Here is a 22076-nt window from a genome sequence, read left to right as displayed (position 1 = left end):
TTATAGAAGTTTCGAAATGTCAGCCTTCAGGGACACCCTGGATGGAACACACAGCTCCACCCCAGGCCACTTCACTCCTCTTTCCTCATGTTCAGGGGCCCTCAACCTATCCAAATGTAGGTTGAGTACATCAGATGCCCAGGTGGACCTGATTCCAAGTCTGACCATGAGAGAAAATCTTTGTTATCCAATTGGAATCATTAAAAAAGAAGCTGTTTAATGCCTCTGGGGCACAAGGCTGGAGTTGCTGCTGATCAAAGCTTACCAGGATCATAGGTGATTTGATCTGATAATTACTAAAGCAGAGGTTCTTGAATTTTTTTCCTATGAAGCTTTCTGAGAATCAGATGAATATTATGGACCCTCTTCTCAGAAAAATAAACACATATTCCAAACTTTACAAACAACATGGGGGTTTCATGTTATCCTTGAAATCCCATACATTATGACTAGAGAACTCCATGGCCTTGGGAGTCATATTTGGAGAAGTTGGTGAGTAGCAAGTCAGGTAACGCAAACTTTATTCCCAGTTCCGTCTCTGCAAAGGCTGTACACCTACAGGGTAATAGCTTTTGGAAATCCAGAAGCCTGTTCTGTTGGTCACTGGCAGTGCTGTTTGGGGCCCCTGTGCCAAGATGTGTGCATATCTGTCCACTGCTGCTCTATACACATTATCCCCTTGCAGTAGGGTCTCCTTAAGCTCTTTGAGGAAGAACAAAGGACACAAAGGGTGGAAAGATTTCTTTAGAAGTTGGGCTCCAAGATGCAGTCTTAATATGTATATTAACTTGTGAAACTCATCAATGTCACTTGCACCATGATAGAAAAGACACATGTTGTCTGCTTTAAGCTCAAGTGGCAAATGGACTTTCAGGCAGATGGACGTAACACAAACAGGCATAGCTGCTGGAGGTGGCTCTGCACCCAACTCTTTCCTGAAATCCTAGATTGGGCCAAGGAAGTGATGAGCAAAACCAAACCGTGTGATACCATACTTAGCAGCTTCTCTGAAAGCTTGAGTTTCGCTCATTTATTCATTTGTATGATAAATATCACTATTTACTGAGTACCTACTATGTGCCAAGTATTTTTCTAGGGGACATAGCAGTGAGCATGGAAAAGATCCTGTCCTATTGGAGATTACCTTCTAGTGAAATCTGTGTGGTGGGCATCTTATTGCGTAGTGGGCATTTGAAATCTGCCTTCTCGATATCCATTCACCCTTCTTTGGCCATAGTAACTGACTTAAGCTCAAGGTTCTACCCGCTTTCCACTCTTGTTCCTCTTGGTTTAAGGGATGGGTTTATGCCCCAGAGTTATCCCAATCGCAGTCGCCAAGCATAGTCCCCCACCGTCATGGACCCATGACCCAAGCTGGTCTAATCAGAGCAAGTCTCAGGACTTTGGCAAGAACTACTGGAAAACAAATACACACACCCATATTTGTTTCTTTGCTGAACTTGAACCTAGGAGGCTGTAAGATGGAGCTGCCCAACAAGGAGAGAACAAATCTGAGTTGAAGACAACAGAGAAGTACTATTGAGTGATGTGCAAAGACAGCCTGAACCCAGCATCCCCTCTGGTCACTGGCCAGGGCAATCTGAGTTGGGTTTTCTATCAGTTGCTACTAGAGGAATCATAATTGATTCACCCGCTGGCCTGGAAGACTTGGTGAAGTAGTTTCAGTTACAGGCACGTTCTGAGTTCCTGGTGTGTTTAAGGTTCTCCGAGGATATATATGCCAAACTACAGAGCAGGTGAAGGTGGGCCTTGTCACCCCTTCCTTCCTATCGTCAACCCCTCTGCTCGCTCTCCAATATCCTGCCCCAGGCAGCCTTCCTGCCTTTGCCAGGCACCCGTCCTGTGTTCCATTTCTGCTCTCCCAGCATCCCATCAATCCCCACTTGGATGGTGAGGGCCAGGGGCCTTGGCACGCTGGAAAGGACACGGAGCCTGTTACTGGAAGACTTGCCCTTTAGTTCGGCTCTACAACTGACCATCTAGGTGGTCTGGGTGAGCCACATAACCACAAGCTTTATCTTCTAAAAAAAGTGGTGGAGATAATAATAATAATAATAATAAAAACTTTTCATCCACGTGTGATCTTGTGGTGAGGATCAAAGGAGGTAATGCATGGGAGTGTGTGTTGTAAACAGCAAATTGACATATGAAAAAGAAGATGCCGTTGTTAAACAGCCTGAGGTATGACTCTGCTTCGGAGAATTTATGCTTTAAAAGGGAATCTTTGAAGAGGAAAGACTTCCTTGCTACACAAATGAAGCTATAATGGTGAAATAACAGCCTTTAGCAAGCGTTGATGTTTTGAAGGGCCAAATCTCAGTTATCCAGTGAAGGCACGTGCTCCCCGACCTGGCCCTGCAGCCGACTTCATCCCCAGGATAGCAGTTATGACTTGGAGGAATCTGGTTCATAAAGGAGAACATTTCTCTTTTCCTTGGTGGATATTTTTGCAGCACTCACAAGGCAAGAGGTGATGTTGAGAGAAAGGACTGACCGGGCAGCCTAGTTTCCTGACAGGGCAAGAACATGGGTGGGGAGCTGCGTGGAGCTGCCCTTTCCTCCTTCTGGAGGTGAGAAGGTGACCAGCGCGTGCAGCTCCCGGGAGAAAGATTTCCGGCTAATGAAGGCTAAAAATTTCAAAACGAAGAGTTGTCCGAGAAGAATGGGCTGGAGTATTGAGCTCACCAGTCACATCAGGTCAGCAGCCAGGGAAACAACCTCTACTGTTATCTGAGTGCCTCCTTGCAAGGAGCATTTGAGCAGCTTCTAAATACTCCCTGGAAGAGACCTTTCCGTTTGGGTCTCTGAAAGACAACCATGGCAGCTGTGCTGAGTGCGTCTGACCCCATTGCAGTCAGAACACTTGGACGAACTGAGGAGTTGGCATTGTTTGCTTGGGGGATCCCACTGAGAATTTTCTCCGCATCCTGTGACCTAATTTTTTCCTTTGTTTTCCCTCTTTTTATAAAAAGTTAAGATATAACTTACACACAATTAAATACATAGATTTAAAATATACAGTTGGATGAATACTGACAAATGTATGTACCCATGGAACCAGCATCCCAATTAAGCACAGAATATTTCTAATACCTCAGGAAGTTCCCCTGTGCCAGTTTCTCGTCGCCACCCAGAGGAAACCACTGTTTCCCTCTCTATCACCATAGCCCAGTTTGCCTGTTCTAGAGGCTCATATAAATAGAATCATATGGTATGTTCTCTTTTATGTCTGGTTTCTTTTGCTCAGAATATGTTTTTCAGATTTATTCATGTGTTTGCATGTATCAGTAGCTCATTCCTTTTTATCACTTAGTGGTATTTCATTGTATGACTATGCCACCATTTATCCATTTCCTGTTAATAAGCATTTGGCTGGTTCCAATATTTGGTTATCATGCATAAAGCTGTAATGAACATTGGTACAAGTCCCCTGGTGTTGGCTAGCACAGAGCAGGACCCCGAAGAGATGGGTGGAGAAAATGAAAAGAATCGAGGGGACCAATACAAATTGTCAGTTTTTGACAAAGCTGTCAAGGTAATTCAACCTGAAAAGATAGTATTCTTAACAAGCAATACTGAGTAACCGGATATCCTTATGAAAAAAAGAACCTCAGCCCCTACTTTATACCACATGCAAAAATTAATTTGAGACATAACATAGACCTAAATGTAAAAGCTAACATTATAGAGCTTCTAGAAGAAAACATAGGGGAAAATCTTCACAGATGTAGAGCAGGCAAATGAACAACCATAAAAGAGGAAATTGATAAGTTGGACTTCATCAAAATTAAAAATGAGTGCTCTTCGAAAGGTACTGTAAAGAAAATGAAAAGTTAAGGCACCAGGTAGGAGATATTTGTAATATGTATGTCTAAGAAAGGATTAGGGTTCAGAATATATTAAAAACTCCTTCAAATCAATAATAAAAACCAAAAATCCAATTTAAAAATAGGCAACAAACATGCAGAGATACTTCACAAAAGAAGATGAAAGAATGGCCAAAACTCACATGAAAAGGTGCTCAACATCATTAGCCATCAGGGAAACACAAATCAAAATAACAATCAGATTTCACCCAAGATGCAGCTAGGTGCCATTAAAAAGCACAGGACTGTGAATGAGGGAACTTGGGTTCTGGTCCCGCTCCTGGTCCTGCTCCTGACTCCCTGAGGGGGGTCTTGGCAAGGCCCTGGACCACCCACAAGCGAAGGAGCAGAACTAGCTGTGCACTAAGAACAAAGACTTCTTAATCTTCAATTTTTCCCCTTGCACTAATATTCCAAGATTCTAATTTGTGACAGAGTATCTATGGCAATGAGAATCCTATTGGTGACTCCCTTACAAAGATTTCTTTTTGGACAAAGTAAAGGTAGTGTTACTCTGACTTTTCACATGATGAATTTGAAAATAAGAGGCAAAATCCTACTAAAAAAGAAAGTTTCTAACTTAAAGCTTTCTAAGAACTGAAGTAACGTTTTTCCCTGAAGACTTCATTAATTCATACATTTTCTCCTTTGATGGCCTAACAACTACTCTGAAGATATTAAAGGGTTAAATCACTTTCAGTGTGCTTTATCTCTTTCCAGGAAGTAGGAAAATTACCTTTTATTATGTGGAATTTGGCTTAATGCACTTCAGTATTGGGTCTGCAGTGCTGTATCCTCAGAGGTCTTATAAGTATTACTACCAGAAGGTGAAAGAACTGAGAATATTTAACTTGGAAAAGAGAAGACCTACTCTCTCTCTTCCTCTCTGTCTCTCCCTCCATTCTTATCTCTGTCGCTCTTCCTTTCCAGTTGTAGAATAATTAAAGAGCCATAACATAGAAGAATAGGCATTGAATATATTCTGTGTGGTCCCCAAAGCACAATTTGGAGCCATGGATGTAGGCTACAGGCAAGTCTGTTTCTACTCAAACGTCAATAACAATAGGTCTCTCCAGAGATGGAATGAGCAGCGAGTGAGTTCCTCATCCCTTGAGGTGTTCAAGCAGACAGATATTTATTGAGACCCTTGTGGAAGATATTCATGAACCAAGTTGAACTTGATGACCTCTTCTGAAATTCCTCTTTGATCCCTGGTGTTTTAGGCACATCAGCAAGTTCATACCAGGCAACCACAGTGGAAAGCCTGAATGTGTGGGTCTCCATGGGGAAGGATCACCATGCTGGCTACCTGTTTCCAGGCCACACTCTTAGAGCAGCTAGGTGGGTATCACTGAGATACAAAGTATAACTTTTGGAAATGACATAATAAGAAATTGTTGCAAATTTGTGTTTTCTGAAAGTGGCTTTGGTTTTTAGAAATAGCCAAAAATCTGATCAATATGGGATCATCATACTGGACAGTACCATTTGGGAATTTAAAGAAAAAATCCAACAGCAGAGGCATGACTGCGAAGGGATGAGGGTGATTTTCTTGGCATGCCCACAAGCTCAATATGAAATATGAGAGATTTTCCCCAAGTGGCACTTTGAAAATGTGTGCAACCACAGAGGCATTGAGGGAAGCTGCACCCATTCGAGTGTCTACATTCTGAAGTGATTTTTCAAAGATCAGTCCCACATTTTACAGTTACGGTGCTCACTTTATCTTGGTGAGGGATTGGCATGTTTCTTTCTTATGATAGAACGTTTCTGAGACTGCTAGAGCCTCTGACCCATGCTTCCTTCTCTAGAGAACTCATCACGTTCCATGGGGGTCTTCTGAAGACCCAGCAGGGGCTGCCAGCCTGGGCACCTGGCTGGATTGCTTTATCTAACCTGCTTTACTTCACTCGCTTGTCCACTCATGTATGTGCTGCTGCAGTACCATGGCACTTCGAAGGTCTCTACCCTTTGGCACATGTTCACAGCTAGACAGCTGCTGGAGCTGGCCACCCCACACCCATGGGAGTGGCCTCCCGCTTTGTGGGATTTGGGACACCGAGGATGGCATCTTTAGTCCCTTTCACGGGGACTGCCCTTCAAGAGGGACCTGGCTTAAATAATAAATTCTCTGTGAGAGAGAGATGGACAGACAGACACACCACAGAATATCCTGATCCAGGTTTATGTAATGAACAAGGCTAGAGCTTTCCCTTGACAGCTGACTTTGGTAAACAAGAAAGGGGATTATTAGAGCAGATGACAGAGTTGCCAAAAGGGTGGAGATGGAAGAGACTGGGCAGCTGAAAAGGAGCCTCTGGGTGGCATCGAAGCTTTGTTTAAAGGTAGTTCTGTAAGTCTGCATGACAAAGCAAAGACAGGGCAGCCTTATCGTGGATAACTCTTCTACTGGTTAAAGACTGAGGGACAGGACAAGAACTCAGGGAAACACGCTAGTTTTCTGCAATCTGCACGGTTGTGGCATGGAAGGGGGTATCCTGGCCTATGTTAGTTTGCTCTACCTCAAACATTTTCCCTCCTCCAAAGCATCAGCCCTGTATTTGGGGGTCCACTTTCTCCCATTCTCAGCTCAGGGGCTCTGGGTGAAGGTTCCACTCCCAGCTTAGGGATGAAGCATGTGACCCAGGCCTGAGACAATCAAGCCATCATGATACCCAGACCATGGTGATCGCTTCAGGGCTGGGCAGTGCCAATGACATTCAGTGACACTTTTGTTGGGACTGCTGGCATCAAGATAGAGGTCTTTCCCGTTAAATTTGATCCTGTGAGCTGGATTTCTGGCAATCATCTTGTAACTACCAGGAACCCAAGACTGAAGCCAATACAGTGCAGACAGAGCAGAGGTAGAAAGAATCAAGTCCTGGTGACATTGCTTAGATCCTGAATCCAGCTGTGCCTGAAGCCTGATCTTCCCCTGAACTTTCAAACTCTTCTTCTTTTTTTTTTTTTTTTAAATGAATTTGGGTTGAGCCATCTGTTCCTTGGCACCCCAGAAGTTCTGACTGTATCAGTTCTGTGCAGCTAGCAGGCAGCGGGTGGGAGCTGGTGGAGCAGGACTAATGCACTGATGTAAGTTACAGGACAGCGTTTTGTTGTAATTCCCTATAAGGAAGAGATTTCAACAGAGCTGTCTGAAGAGGGTACAGGCTCCCTCAAGGGTGAATTCTTTATCAGTGGCAGGATTTCCAATATGCACAGGATGACCACGTTGTGGGGAGAGCACAGCATCAGATGGGGAGTTGAACTGGGCAGCTGTTTAGATCTGTGTTTCAAAGTCACTTCTTCATGATGGCAGCAGTGAGGTCACATGCCCTTTCAAACTCCTTCTCTAGGCATCTCTAATACAAGCAAGAAATGATCAAGAAAATGTTGCACAAAGATTCTAATTCTGTGATCTTTTTTTTTTTTTTAAAGAATCAATTTTATTTATTTACTTTTGGTTGCATTGGGTCTTCATTGCTGCACATGGGCCTTCTCTAGTTGTGTCGAGCAGGGGCTACTCTTCGCTGCAGTGCGCAGACCTCTCATTGTGGTGGCTTCTCTTGTTGCAGAGCATGGGCTCTAGGTGCACAGGCTTCAGTAGTTGTGGCATGCGGGCTCAGTAGTTGTGGCTCACGGGCTCTAGAGTGCAGGCTTAGCAGCCGTGGCACATGGGCTTAGTTGCTCCGCAGCATGTGGGATCCTCCCAGACGAGGGCTCGAACCCGTGTCCCCTGCATTGGCAGGTGGATTCCCAACCACTGCGCCACCAGGGAAGTCCCTAATTCTGTGATCTTGATAACAGTCCCTGGTGGGCAGGACCAACACAGTTAGGTCTCTACCATGAATTTAACCTTGGTCCACCCTTCAGCTCTGCCACGAGGTCAATCCACTCTGCCCTCCAAACCCCTTCCGCCTTCTGCCCCCTTCACCTACTTGTGCTCTTGCCCTCACTTGGAATTTCCTTTGCCTTTTAAGAACCAATTCTCCTTGACAAGGCTTTGTGCTCTGGCCACCCCAGACCAAAGGAATGACTCCAACCCTGATCTCTGAGTGATCCAGTTTTCTGAAGCACTCCTTTGGGACTGACTGGTACTGCTTTGCATAGTTCCTTAATGTTTCTTCATGGTTCCTTGTCTGCCTATCTCCTTGAGGGCAGATTTGGATAATGAATCCTAACACCCAACACATGGCTTTGCAGAGGCTGTGCTCAGTTGATGCTTATAGGTAAGTGATGTGTTAATATCATGGGCTCTTGTTAGTAATCTGGAACCTGGCCACCTGACAGTCTCAGATCTCGGTCATTGGAGTTCACTGAGTTACTATGGGCTCTCCTACACCACAACCCAGTCCAGTTGTGTCCAGGGTAGTTGTAGGGCCCAAGGCACAGAGGAGACAGACCCACACCTCCTTCCTCCAAGTCCTTCCTACTCTATCCACATCTGACACCCCACGTGACTGATTTATATAGTCATTCATTCATTCACCAAATACTTACCAAGCACAGTGTGCCAGGCATTGTGTATACAGTGACAAGCTAACTAGATACAGTTCCTGCCTCTGGGGCTTCCGGGATGGAGTCCCTTCCACACAGAGCCAGGATTGTTCCTCATCTGTCTGCCTCTCTTTCCTAGACCCTGAGATGTCTTGGCTCAGGAATCTTGGAGCCATCATATGTCCCTTTGGAGGTAGGGTCTCTTTGCCCTTTGCTGATGCCTAAGGCCTCCTCCTAAGGTCTTCTTTCTTCCTACTCTCCCTCTTGTCTGAGGCTGAGCTATGGCTCCTCATTCCCAGGAACCACATTCGAATCCATTTTCCCAGCTCACAAAACCCAGAAGAGATCTGGGCTCCCCAGAGACAACCTAATGGTTATGGTTAATATGAGTTTTGCATCTTGAATGTCCATTTGGTTTAAATTAATAAAGACAAGTGCAAATTCTGAGAAATATACACAGTCCTGACAGGTGATGGGAAAGCAAAGCCTAACCCTCGCTGGGCTCTGGCTTGAGGTCCCGACCCTCAGGTCACCGGTGAGGATCTGGCCTTTGACTCTGAACCCTGAGGATGAGGCTCCTGGTCCTCCTGGCAGCCCCTGCTGCCTCAGGTGCTGATGACAGTGCTGTGTCAGCCATGAGCGACACTGACCGCCGGGGTAGGGACTGTGCCAGTCTCTTTTTTCACATTTCACAGCGCGGTCCAAAGCTGCTGGGGGCTGCGCGGGAGGGGTCCCCTGGCCTGGCGCTGGTGGCATGGCGAGGAGTCAGGCTCGCCTTTGCTCAGTCTGTGCCAGGACCCTGGAGTCTGGCTGGCTCTTCCTCAGGGCAAAGCAAAGCCTGCGAGTAATCTCGGGGGAACTTCCTAGAAAAAAAGAAATGATTCCAGGTTAGAAAGATGTAGGAAGGGCAGAAAACGGATGGGAGGGAGCGCTGGCTGGCACGAACAGTGAGTGCCAGGGCTGTCTGGAGCCGGAGAGAATTCCCAAAGCGCTCTCCTACTACCTGCCCACGTGCGTGCGTGTGCCAGGGAGCGAGAGACCCGAGAGCGAGAGTCAGAGGCCGAGCGAGGAGACGCAGAGGGGCCGCAGGCAGAGCCCAGGGCGCGCGCTGCCCGGGCGCCGAGCCCAGGGGCCGCCCACTGGCGGGGAGCGCGCAGGGGAGGCGGCGGCGGCGGCCGGGCTTCCCCGGGCTTCCCCTAGCCTGGCCGCGAGCGCACGGCGAGGGCTCAGGACGCGGAGGCGGTGCCCAGCGCAGGGGAGCGGGGAGTCCCCGAGGCGTCCTCCGCTCGGGGCCGGGAGCGTGGGAGCGGCCAGCGCGGCGTCCCTGAGCCCCGGAGCCTCAGGCAGGAGGTTTGGGCTGAGCCCTCCCCGCCACCCGCCCGCCCCTCCGGGCGCCCGCCCCCCGCCCCCGCCCGCGGCCTGGAGCGCGCCTCCCTCGCCGCCCCGGGTCTGGAGAGCCGGCGCCGGCCGAGCTGCGGGGGAGCCGCGGACAGCACCAGCCGCAGCCGCCGCGGGAGCTGCTCCGGCCGCACCATGCGAGAACTGGCCATCGAGATCGGGGTCCGAGCCCTGCTTTTCGGGGTCTTCGTGTAAGTAGTGGCGCGCCGCGGGCGGGGGCGCACGCATGGACTCGGGGATCCACGGACCGAGCGTCTCGGCGCCCCAAGTTTGTTTGCGTCCCGCCGGGGCCTGGATTCGAGGGCCCCTCTCCGCGCTAGGGATGTCCTAGGGGACCAGGAGAGACCCTCCCGGTCTCCCTCCTGGGACTCTGGGCGTGAAGGGACCCGCGTGCGCGAGGCTGAGACCTGTTCCCGACACCCGCGTCGCGCCGGGGAGCGGCTCCGGCCGCCGCTCGGGTCCCCTCGCCTGCGCCTTTCACCGGCTCCGCACCACCTGCCGGCGGATTCTGGCTGCCTCCCTGGACGCAGACGCGACCCTCGTTGGCGTCCTCGGGAAGTTTCTCCTTGTGTGGGATCTTCCGAGCCCGACGTTTGCAGCCTTCGCTCCTAGCCACATCGCTTATTGCCCGCCGCGTGCGCGTCCCTGGCTTTGGCGCCGCGGGTCCGGCTGAGTGTTTTCGCTGGAGGCGTTTGCCGTAGTTCTCCCGCTGGAAAACTGTTGCTGCGGAGGCTCGGAAGTCCGGGGCCGCAGCCTGGGGTGCGGGCTTCATACGCCCGGAGCTCTGTGCCGAGTCCGTATCCGCTTAGGGCAGTAGCGGAATGCCCGGTGGGGCCCCGAGCAGCGGGTGCCCGGAAAGAGCGGTCTCGGAGGGGGCGCTAGCGCAGGTTCTCTCAGAGACATCTGAGCCCCAGTGCGCCCCGGGGACCCGCCGCCCGCCTCCCGGCCCCTGTCGTGTCTCTGCCTTTCAGATCCAAGCCCAGAACACCAGCTCAGACCCACTTCACAGCCTCCTATCATCTCCTGTCACCTAGGCACCCACATCTACACTTGTCCCTCCATTAGGGGGTCAGGTTCTCTCTCCTCCTGCGCCCATGGCTGTCTTCAGACACATTTTACATATTTAAGTTGCATGAACTTTCTGGATTTGACTTTTTTTTTTTTTAAAGCCCACTGAGCTATTCCAAACAGGAGGCCCCTCTCTGGATTTCTGCTCGGAATACGGAGTCTTTGGTGGCAGGAGGGAGGCTGTGAGATGACTTCTATTCCGTGCAGCCCAGGGTATGCGCATACAAAGAAATGCCCTTTCTTGCATGTTTTTCTTTACGAGGGGCTAAATTTATCTAGAGTGTTTATTCACACCACCAGAACAAGCCGTGAGCTCCCCCAGATGCAGAAAAGACCCCTCTCCTAGCTTCTGACTAAACACTAGTGTTACTCAGTGGGAAGAAGGAAGGAGAACTTCGGGTGGGTCCTGATGCACTTGGGAAAACAGAAAACACTTTTCCCTCCTCTTAATCTATTTTTCTACCTTTGGAATATACATTAAAACTAGTACTTGCCTTGTGGTCAGTTGGGGACAGTTTCCAATTGGCAGATAGGCTAAGCCTCATTAAATTATTGTGTGATAGAAATGATAAAATAGTGTTCAGTGCACAGAAGAATTTACCATTTGTTGGGTGAATGTTTGTGTGAGTAATACTGAAATAAAGTGAGGCAGGCTCTTTTGATTGCCGCTGGGAATTGTCAGATTAAAAAAGGGTCCAATAATATGTAAATATTTGTATTGTTTTGAGATATCCCTTCAAACATCCCCCCAAACATTTACGGGATGTTTACAAATATATAATGAATGGTCTATACAGTGGATTTGGGAATTTTTGATAATTATCATTTTATGTGCTTCTTGCTTCCTCTAAGGATGTTATGTAAAAACCAGGCAGTTTATATTCTTTTCTCCAAACTTCCCCTTTGTATTAATTACTTACTGGGGGATCTGCTATCACCCAAAGGGATACTCTTGGGCACTGATGGCATTTTTGGATGATTCCCTGGTTTCATATCAAATTGGAAATATTAACAGTGAGTCCAACTGTGGCTCTTTTACCTGCAAAGACCAGCTTTGGTATCTGTGCAAGACTCCCTGGGAATCTTGGAAGCTCAGATGCTGTTATCATCAGGCAGATAACGACTTCCGGAAGAACCGGTTTGGAGCACACAGATACAGATGACCCTTTGTTTTCTCAGATAAGCTTCTGGCGAGATGACAGAGGCTGACTTTTGGGGGGAGTTTCATTCTTCCTTTTGCCGGTGGTGGTCTGATGGCAAGCTTCAGTGGCTTGAACTCCCCTCTGCTCATGAAGGTGGTGGTCTCAGTGGCAGGGCTTCACTCCAGTAGGCTTAGAAAGTCCCTCTGGGCAAGCCGAATCCAGTTGCTCAGCTGTGGGGTCCAACTTAGCTGATACTATCTGGTTTTGCTTGGTATAGCTACTTTATTTCTCAGGATAAGAGAATAATCTTTTGGGGGGGGGGGATACCTTATGTCTTTGCAAACTTGTGCCTCTGGGGGAACATCATCTGTGGATGCACCTGTTCTCTGATCAGATTTGCTCTGCATAAGAGTAGACTTCCTCCACCCAGTGCCCACGTGCTCCCAGAGATGTGAGGTTAGTGCTAATGCAATGCATTTTTGGATCCATAGGTAGTAGGGATATCTGCTTTCCCTTGTTCTCTTAAGGAACTGGTTCTCTGTCTGTAGACGAGGTTTAGTGCCAAGGTTTGATGATTCAGGGTTTCAAGAGGAGGCTTTCCATGGGACGCTCTCCATAGAGCACCCAAGAAGTACTTGGTCCTGCCTGAGAAGCTCAAACCACTGAGAAGAAAATTAGTAACGAGTAACGAAAATTAGGGCTGGCACATAAAGTTTAACCTAAAAGGAAATAAATTGGTTTAAGGAATCAATGTTTAGGAAAAATCAAATTATGATGTGTAGCTTTGAGGCTGAATTTAGTGCTGTGAGGCTTGTGGGCCTAAAGGTCCAGTGCTGGCTTTAGCAGGTGCAGAAACACTCAGAGAACCTCTGCTGGCGTCTTGGGTGGCAGCAGGACGGAAGGAGCCCGCGGGTGTGCCTTCTCTCCGCCTTGCCCGCAGTCCCTAAGTAAGAGCAAAGGGGCCTCTAGGCAGGACCTGGGGTCTTCAATCTCTCCCTCTGTCCCTCCATCCCTCCCTCCTTCTCTCTCTCCCTCCCTGTGGTTCCTGGAGGCTCCCTGTCTGTCATGTCCCTCCAGGAGCTGGGGGTCTGCTTAGGATGCCAGGCTGCTCAGGGAACAGCGTTTGCCTCACCTCAGATCCACCCAGCATCCTTCTTAGAGCACTTCCTATGCAGGAGGCCTGTGCAGGTGCCGGGGATGGTTGGGGACTGAAGGCCGGGTGCCTCCAAGGAGCTCGAAGGCTGGCAGAGCCAGCACATCAGGCACCACTATTTGTTATCCCCCTGCCTCCCCATCCAGTCGGCAGATGCATATTTGGCCTCTTCTAGGTGCCTGCAGTTGTAGTAGTAATTTTCTTTCTCTATCATTAGTAAACTTTAGTATGTGTAATTCCAAACAGACACAAGGAAACTTGGCACTTTAGCCGGTTCAGGTGACTTGCTCGAGGGCCCTGGCTGTCAGGAGGATTTTTGGAATATCGACTGTAGCTAACAGATCTTTCTTCATTACCCCTCAGAGTCCAGTTTAAGACTCTAGAGGGGGGATGGTTATGGTAGTTGGAGCAGAGTGCTGAGTTTTACTTGGAGGAATTAATTAGTCCTAGGAGGAATGACGAGGAGGAGACAGGTGCCAGGGAAGGCTGCTTAGAGCTGACCTCTCTCACCTGAGTCTTGAGCAGTGCATGGTAGGTGCAGAGCGCCTGGGCCCAAGGACCTTCCTGCAGACAGAGTGTCCTGGAGCAGAAGCCTGGAGGCACATTTTGAGTGGGATCGGGTCACCACGTGTGGCCTCAGCACAACGTGTGGGTGCTAAGAGGGGCAGGAAGTGATCCTGGGACAAGAACGCAGATGGTCTCAGTGCCCTGTCAGGAAGCGTGGACGTTCCCTTGTAGGCACTCACTGGGGAGCCCTGGGAAGTTTGAAACAAAAAAGCACCGTGATCAGATACATGCCCAGTGGGGGGAAACGACAGTTCCCTTGGGCACCTGGGCCCCGTTTCCTTCTGGGAGTGACCGTGCACAGCTCTGGCGCCGCTGCTGGGCCCCTCTGTGCTCTCCGGGAGCCCACAGTTTATTCCGCCTTCTGTGTAGGTTACACGTCTGGAGTCTGCATGTCTGTCTTCTTTGCTTTCCGCACTCTCCCACCTGGGCCTTGGGTGGTCGGCACCTCGGGAGAGCTCCCCAGAGGGCACTCAGTTTCTGATGATTGTGTTTATAGACCTCTGAGTGTTCTGCATCTATCCAGAGCAAGGCGTCCTGAAGGGCAGTCTGCTGACCACCTGCACCTGGATTACCTGGGGCTCAGTTCAGACTTAACTGGATCAACCTATGGAGTGGAGTCCCGGGAATCTGCATTTTCAACAGGTGATCCTTCTCTCCACCACGTTTGGGAACTACTGATGTGCAGTTTACAGTAGCTTGAGACCCTCTTGTGGTCAAGGGTCGCCTCTAGTTCTTTTCTCCTTTCTGGCTACACGGAAGACTAACGTTCCCAAACCCCTGCCTTTAGGTGGGACCATAGGGAACATGGGAAGAGTGACAGGTGTCACCTCCAGGTTGAGGCAACATCATTCCCGTTCAGTGGCCTGTCATTGTCCTTCTCTGTTGATGGCGAGCATAGAGCTCTGTGTTGAGATGGCAGAGCTGCCAGATGCCAACAGCAGGACAGCTGCTATTGGAGGTAAGCTCTGTCGAACAGAAGGAAACTTTTTGCCTTTGGGGACTGATTAGCTCCAGTAGCAAACATCTATTCTATTATATCTAACTAATACACCTGTAATAATTTTGCTCCCTCTCTAGAAAGAGAGTTGTTTGAGGCAAAGTGTAAATGTTAGACCTTGGGCTTTGGAGCTGGAAGGTCTGGATTTGGATTTTGGCTCTGCCACTAACTAGCAAGTTGCCTAAAATCTCTGAACCTCAGTTTTTTCATGGGGGAAGTGGGAATAGTTCCTACTTCATTGGGTTTTATTAAATAAGGTGCTGTGAGTGCCTACGGTACATATACCAACAACTAGGTGTCTTCTTCCCACTCTTGTGAATTCCTGTTACTTATATGTAGTGTCTAAGGATGGCAGTGTAGTGTAGTGGTCACAGTCATGGCCTCTGGCATTGGGTTACCAGGGCTTGAATCCTGGTTTTTCCACTTAGCTGTGTGAGCCTTTTAGCAAAGTATTTATCCTGCTTCAGTCTGTGCTTCTCCGTCTGTTCGATAGGAGTATTAACTGCATCCATGGATGTAAGCCTTGTGAGTATTAAACGAGAAGAGTCTCAACAAATGGTAATGTGATTATTATTATCCTTTTATTAAGATGAAACCATAATATACACTAAAGAGAAATGCCATAGGTAGCTAATGATACTCTTATTACAAATGATTTACTACAGGATTTCTATAAAATAATAGACTCCTTTAAATATATTTCAGATGATTCCTTTTAGCCCCCCAAAGTGAGGTATGTAACTTCCCATGAGTTCATTTAGTGAGCTGTACCCCCACTTCTCAGCGTGGGCTGCTGTCTGTCTGATGGAAGGTGTTAGGGGGTATCTCAGCCCTGTAGCTTCTCAATGGTGACAAATTGCTGGCCTTTTACAACAGTGATTCTAGGACATTGAATCAGAAATGTTATCAGCCTAACAGCATTTGATAATGTGTAAGGAAAATGCTGTGTTCATATCATTTACTTCTGAGTCTGTGTTCATCGTACAGAGTTCTGCTAGAAGCCCGGTGCAGACAGTTCTTCCATCAGACACCCCCTCCACCCCCAGATGGTGTATGCTGGACCAAGTATGCCCAGCACTTCTCCCCCGCCCGGGAAGGCGTCTGCTTTGTTATCTGATAAATGGAGCATCCTTCTGTTTGAAATATTATTTGCCACTGTAAAATGAGTCGGCTGTACCCAGAATTCTGAGAATTGTTGATGTTTTTCCACAGGGAGATAAATGCTTATAACACCATAAAAGGAGATCATTAATTTCATAGCTTTTGGATAAAGTTATCTCAATTAGTTATAAAGATTATGCCTTTTATGACCCACACAAGGCTTGGAAAAGCTCCGTACCTCTATTTTTCTGTGATTGTGTTTTTAAATATGAAAATCATCTTAGTAATATTGCTTCTTTAAAACATATAATCTTAGTGTTCTGTGGATGAATTAGAAACCCTGGTTCACAGTGAGGAAGTGAATTCGTACAGGACTTGGAGATGCCCGGGATGGGTGAGCAGGAAGCTGGGAGGGGCTGGGTCTGTAGAGCCCGGGGACGGCTTCATCACAGTCTTTTTTTTTTTTTTTAACAACTTTTTAAATTAATTTATTTATTTATGGCTGTGTTGGGTCTTGGTTTCTGTGCGAGGGCTTTCTCTAGTTGCGGCAAGTGGGGGCCACTCTTCATCGCGGTGCACGGGCCTCTCACTATCGTGGCCTCTCTTGTTGCGGAGCACAGGCTCCAGACGCGCAGGCTCAGTAATTGTGGCTCACGGGCCTAGTTGCTCCGCGGCATGTGGGATCTTCCCAGGCCAGGGCTCGAACCCGTGTCCCCTGCATTGGCAGGCAGATTCTCAACCACTGCGCCGCCAGGGAAGCCCCTCATCACAGTCTTTTAATATGTGACTGTGAAAAACTGTCCCGCCAAGGTGAGGCACAAGTTGTTACTATGTCTCCAGCAAAAACAAAGGAGCAAGAAACAGGGTCAGAAGCTGCAGGAGCCTCTAGGTTGGTTTGCAGAGAGGGCGCAGTCTGCTGATCAATGCTAGACATTTCTTTCTCCTTTTCCAGAGTTTTTATTGAAATATTAGTTTGAAACATATAAAATTGCTGATATTTGACTGTTTTGACCTACAGAAACGGGAATTTCATTTTAGTCCAACCTAAAAATAATATACACAAAGAAAGGTGTATGATTCATAATTGTACAGCTGCCCAGAATACCTTCCACCCTCTGAGCCCCCTTCTGCCACCCTGAGGGTCTCCATCACTCTGACTTCTTCTAACAGCATTTTTGAACTCCGTGTAGATGGTATCATGCAGTGTGTACTTTTTTCTGTGGCTTTTTTTGGGTTTTGTGCCCGGCTTCTTTTGAGACTCATCCATGTCGTGCATAGCTGCAGTTTGTAAATTTTCTTTGCCGTAGAGCATGTCATTGCATGATGGTACCTCTTCATTTACTCATTTTATGGATATCATTTATGGATATTTGGGTTATTTATGGTTTTGGCTGTTAAGCATAATGCTGCTTTTGTTTTTAATGAATATATTTGTAATTCCTGTGGCATATTAGTATGTCCTGAGGAGTGGAAATGCTAGGTTACTCATCTGAGGTTTTTAAAGAGGATTTGGCTTCTTTCTGTCTGTCTCAAATTCTGAAAGAGAGCTGCAGTCTGTATGCTGCTTTAGTCTCCATTCGTTGGTCAGTTGCTTTGTGTAAAGGATGTGGTGGCCCTGGTGAATGACATGAGGATGCCTGGAGCCGGGTCCCTACTCTGCAGCAGGGTGGGCAGCATGGCACCAAAGTCAGCTCATGGGCTTTGGAGTTAAGTCCTGACTGCTGATGGCAAAGATGTGCCTCGGCTTCCTCATCTGTAAAGTGGGGACAAGATATCTGCCCAGGAGGCTTAAAGATGAAGGTATGTAATATGTGACACATGGTAGTTGTTTAAGCCAATCTCCTTTCCTTCCTCCGTCTCTCTTCCTTCCTATGGGGAGGCCGAGATACAGGTCAAAAGATATCTAATGTCACAATGTAATAATAATAATGAGTGTAGCTTTCAGCGCCACAGCAGCGATGAACCTGGAACTGAGATTTAGGAAGTTTGGGGAAAGTGTTCTGAATAATTGTCCAAGAAGCCATTGAGAAAGAGAAGTGGTTGGTATGTGTGTATGTGTAGGTATCCTTTAATAGACCTGTTTCTCCATCTTGGTTAAAGGAAACAAGTTTCAACAGTAACAGGTGCCAGCTTTGTACTAGGCACTTGTCACACCCTAGATGACTTAATCTTTGGAGTCCGCCACCCCAAGAAGTGATACTGTTGTCCTAATTTCCAGAGTTTAGAGTTAATGCTTCTCAAATACAGAGAACTCTTACCAATCAGTATGAGAAGAAAATAACTTTTCCCAAAAAAAATAATAATAAGGACAGTGGACAGAACAGGGAACTAACAAAAATACAAATAACCAATCTTGTTTAAATCTTCGATTTCCATAGAAGTGCGAAATATGCATCTAAAAACAATAAAATACATTGCATATAGATTAGCACAAGCTTTTTATGGGCTACAGTGAACGAATGCAGCCACCGAAAGTAGTTTTGTAGATAATGTAGGTAACTATTTGTTAGCTTGGAGGATATCCATAAACTGTTAAGTGATAAAAAGCAGGTTACATAAGTATGCATAAAGCTACTGTAATGTGGTAATTAATAAAATCAGTTTGTATCTATGTCTGTAAGAAAATAGCTATAAAGGTAAACAACAAAATCTTAATGGTGGTTATTTCAGGCTGATGGGATTATATAATATTTGCTTTTTTCTTTATACCATTTGTTGTGTAATTATTTTACAGTAAACATTTATTACTTTCACACATAATTAGAAAAATTGATTTAGATTTTTCCTGTTATGGGGAAAAAAAGAAGCTAATGAAATATCCTAGATAGGATACTGGATGATTGTTTTGTGATTGTTTTAGAAATATCTGAAGTGGGAATGTGTCAAAAGTTAACCCTCCTATATTTCATATCAACTAAAATATTTAAAGGAAAATCAGAAGGTAAGAATTAACATGCAGGATGTGCAAGGTGAAATGGATATGATCAGATGCTGCAGGTGGAATTGTAAAAGGACATAACCGTTTTGAAGAGCAATATTGCAATGCATAGACAGTCATAAAGTTATTCCTGTCCTTTGACTTAGAACTCAAAAAATATGTTGAAACACTGATGTAAAAAGTGCAAAATCCTAAATCCTCATGTATAAAGATGTTCATTGCTGTGTTTCATACAAAGCAAAGTAAATATATTTGTCAAATAAAAATAAATTAAAACTCAAATAGTCAACATTTGAAGAATGGTTTCATAAATTATGGATACAAAGAAATACTATATAGCTATTAAAATAATCATTTTGAAAATCAGGGTAAAATTTTATGATGTAACAGTTAAAGCACTATGCAGAATATATCCTATTTCCAGACTATTGGAAATATATCTGATTTGGGCAAATATTAGAAAGGATTACACAAAAGTGAATGTGATGGGAATGAATGTGTTTCTCCTCACTTGAACATTATTTTAAGATTATAAAATAGTTTTAAATATTAAAACAGTACAAAAAGTGTAAGTTTTCCTGAACTCCGTCACTTATCTCTGCTAATTCCATTCCCTTCACTTTTTAAAGTTAAACTTTTAAACACATATTTATATATTTTAAAAACTGAGAACACATTTTATCTATAGTAGTTTATTTTTTTTACTTAATGTACTGATATCTTGGAGATATTTTCTATCTCTGTAGATCTACTTGTTCTTTTTGCTGGCTGTGTGGTGTTCACCTGATTAACCTGTACAAGGAGTTATAGGGTGTTTTCATCTTTTGTTATGACAAACGGCATGGCAATTGTGCATCTATTGTAATGTACCTGTTAAAGTACTATTGTCATAAACTTGTGCAAATGAAATTTCTGAGTCAAAGGTCACATGTATTTTGAATTTTGATGGGCACTGCCAAATTGCCACCCAAACTATTGGTTTACATTCTACCAATAGTTCAAAGGTGTCTATTTTTTGACATTCTTGCCAATGTTGGATATTATTAATGTTTTATATTTATACCATGGGAGAGAATGTAACATTTATATCTTTTCACTCATGTATTGGAAATTTGTATTTTTTTAGGTGAAATATCTTGTATTTGCCTTTATCCATGCTTTTATTGGATCTTCAAATTTATCTTACTGATGTGTAGCAGCGCTTTATTCCTTATAGTTATTGACCTTTTATTTCATAAGTTGCAAATACTTTTCCTCTGTGGTTGACTTTTAAGTTTCTTTGCAATTTCTGTTATTGTGCACATTTTAATGATGTAGTAAAATATATCAGTCTTTTCCTTTATGGTTTCAGAGTTTCTCTTCTATTTAGAAAGTCCTTTCTCATCTAAAACAGAAATATTCTTCTGTTTTGCTTAGTATACTTTTATTCTTTAATTTTAATTCTTTAATGTATGAGAATTTTTTAAAATTTATGGAGTGAGGTAGAGAATTTAACTTTTTTCTTGCCTGTGGTTTGTCAATTATGAAATAGACATTGTTTTCTCAGTGACATCTTAATCACATACAAACTTCCATATATCCATGGATTGCAAGTGAATTCTATTCTGATTATCTGTGTGCCTGGTTGCTCAATATAACATTTTAATTATTGTAGTTTTATAGTTTATTGAGATATCTGAGGGGAAATGGCCCCTTCTCCCTGAGAAGGGACATAGGATGGTGGTTTAGACTACAGGATCCAAAGCCAGGATGCCTGAGTTCAAAGCACTAATCTTCTATTTACTAGTTACGTGAACTTGGGCAGGTTGCTTTATCTCTCTGTGCTTCAGTTCCCTAGTCTTAAATACGGGGGTAATTATAGTGCTAAAATAGTTTCATTGAATTGAGATCAGAGGCTGTGGCTTGCGTGATTTCTATGTTTTATAATTTATGATTTTCTGTATGGCCACACACATAGTCAATTTTTAAATTTACATACAGTGTAAATTTTTGTAAATTTACATAGTTTGAACATAATGAATAGTTTCTGTATGTTGGGTACAAACCTCTAAATATATTAAAGCAAGTTAGCTGTGATATTCAAATCCTCACTCTTTTAAATTTGTTCTTTTTAATTTGTTCTTTTTAATGTGAAGATATGCTCCCTCTGTCAAACTGGGGTAATTAAAGCTTTCACATTTTTTGAGATAACTAATATTTCATCGTATTGCTGCCAACTTATTCTCTGTTTTCTTGAAGTGGTGCTTCATTTCTGTGTTTTTTACCCTTTTGTTTCTTGCTTTAGCTGAATAGCTTAAGTTTTCCTTGCTACCTCCCATTTTTTCCTTTAGTGATTTAGAAGTCAAATTGCTACGTCTACATTTCTAGTTAGTGTTCTTAAATTTTCTTTCCTTCTGATGAATTGAATGTTTTATTATTATGAAGTTTCTATCTTTGTGTTAATATTCCTTATCTTAAAGTCTACTTTATCCAATATTAATATATAGCTACATTATCTTTCTTGAGATTAGTATCTGCACAGAATGTATTTTTCAGTCCTTTTACTTTCAACCTATCGGTATTTTTATGTTTAATGTATGACTCTTGTAAACAGCTTTTAGTTGTATCTTTTAGTTTTACCCAGTCTGGCCAGTCTCTGCCATTTAATTGGAGTGGTTAAGTCATTTACAGTTAATGCAGTTGATATGGTGGGGTTTAAGCCTACCACCTTGCTATTTGATTTTTATTTGTTCCATCTGTTCTTGTTCCTCTTTTTCTTTCTTCTTTTAGGCTAATCAAACACTTGCTGCTACAATAAATCCCCTACATATGAATGAGTTCCATTCCAATAGTGCGTACCTAAGTCCAATTTGTTCGTAAGTCCAACAGAGTTAGCCTAGGTACCCAACTAACACAATCGGCTATATAATACTGTACTGTAATAGGTTTATAATACTTTTCACACAATACATAAAAACAAACAAACACAAAGAATTAAAACATTTTTAATTTTACAGTAGAGTACCTTGAAAGGTACAGCAGTACAGTACAACAGCTGGCATATAGGGGCTGGCATCGAGTGAACAGGCAAGAAGAGTTACTGACTGGTGGAGCGAGGGGAGATGGGAGATGGAATAGCTGAAGGATGGTCAGCAATAGGAGACAGAGGGCAAGATGCAATGTCACTCACACCTGACGTTGGTGGAACGCACATTCGCATCTTTGAAAGTTCTCACCTTGAAGGTTCGTATGTAGAGGACTTACTGTATTCCACTTTATCTCCTTTGTTGTATTTTAGTTTTACCTCTTAAAAATTTTTAGTAGGTTCTCTACACATTACAATATGCACTTT

At 44.9% G+C, this 22076-nt stretch overlaps 1 protein-coding gene across 6 annotated transcripts in view; it reads left to right on the top strand.

Moving 5' to 3' along the window:
* Positions 1–22076, top strand: part of PLPP4 (phospholipid phosphatase 4) — a 554796-nt gene that overhangs the window by 335201 nt on the left and 197519 nt on the right. For 2 of the 6 annotated variants that reach the window (XM_059899366.1, XM_059899365.1), the window contains exon 1: positions 9839–9970. The exons of the other annotated variants lie outside the window; for them this stretch is intronic. In XM_059899366.1, coding sequence (XP_059755349.1) covers positions 9915–9970 — 56 coding nt within the window. In that variant the 5' untranslated portion in view covers positions 9839–9914. Of the gene's footprint in view, positions 1–9838; positions 9971–22076 lie in introns of those variants that run through there. 6 annotated transcript variants of the gene reach the window in all.

This window comes from Balaenoptera ricei, chromosome 16 (assembly GCF_028023285.1).
Source record: "Balaenoptera ricei isolate mBalRic1 chromosome 16, mBalRic1.hap2, whole genome shotgun sequence".
Classification (NCBI taxonomy): domain Eukaryota; kingdom Metazoa; phylum Chordata; class Mammalia; order Artiodactyla; family Balaenopteridae; genus Balaenoptera; species Balaenoptera ricei.
This window is presented reverse-complemented; position numbering and strand designations above follow the sequence as displayed.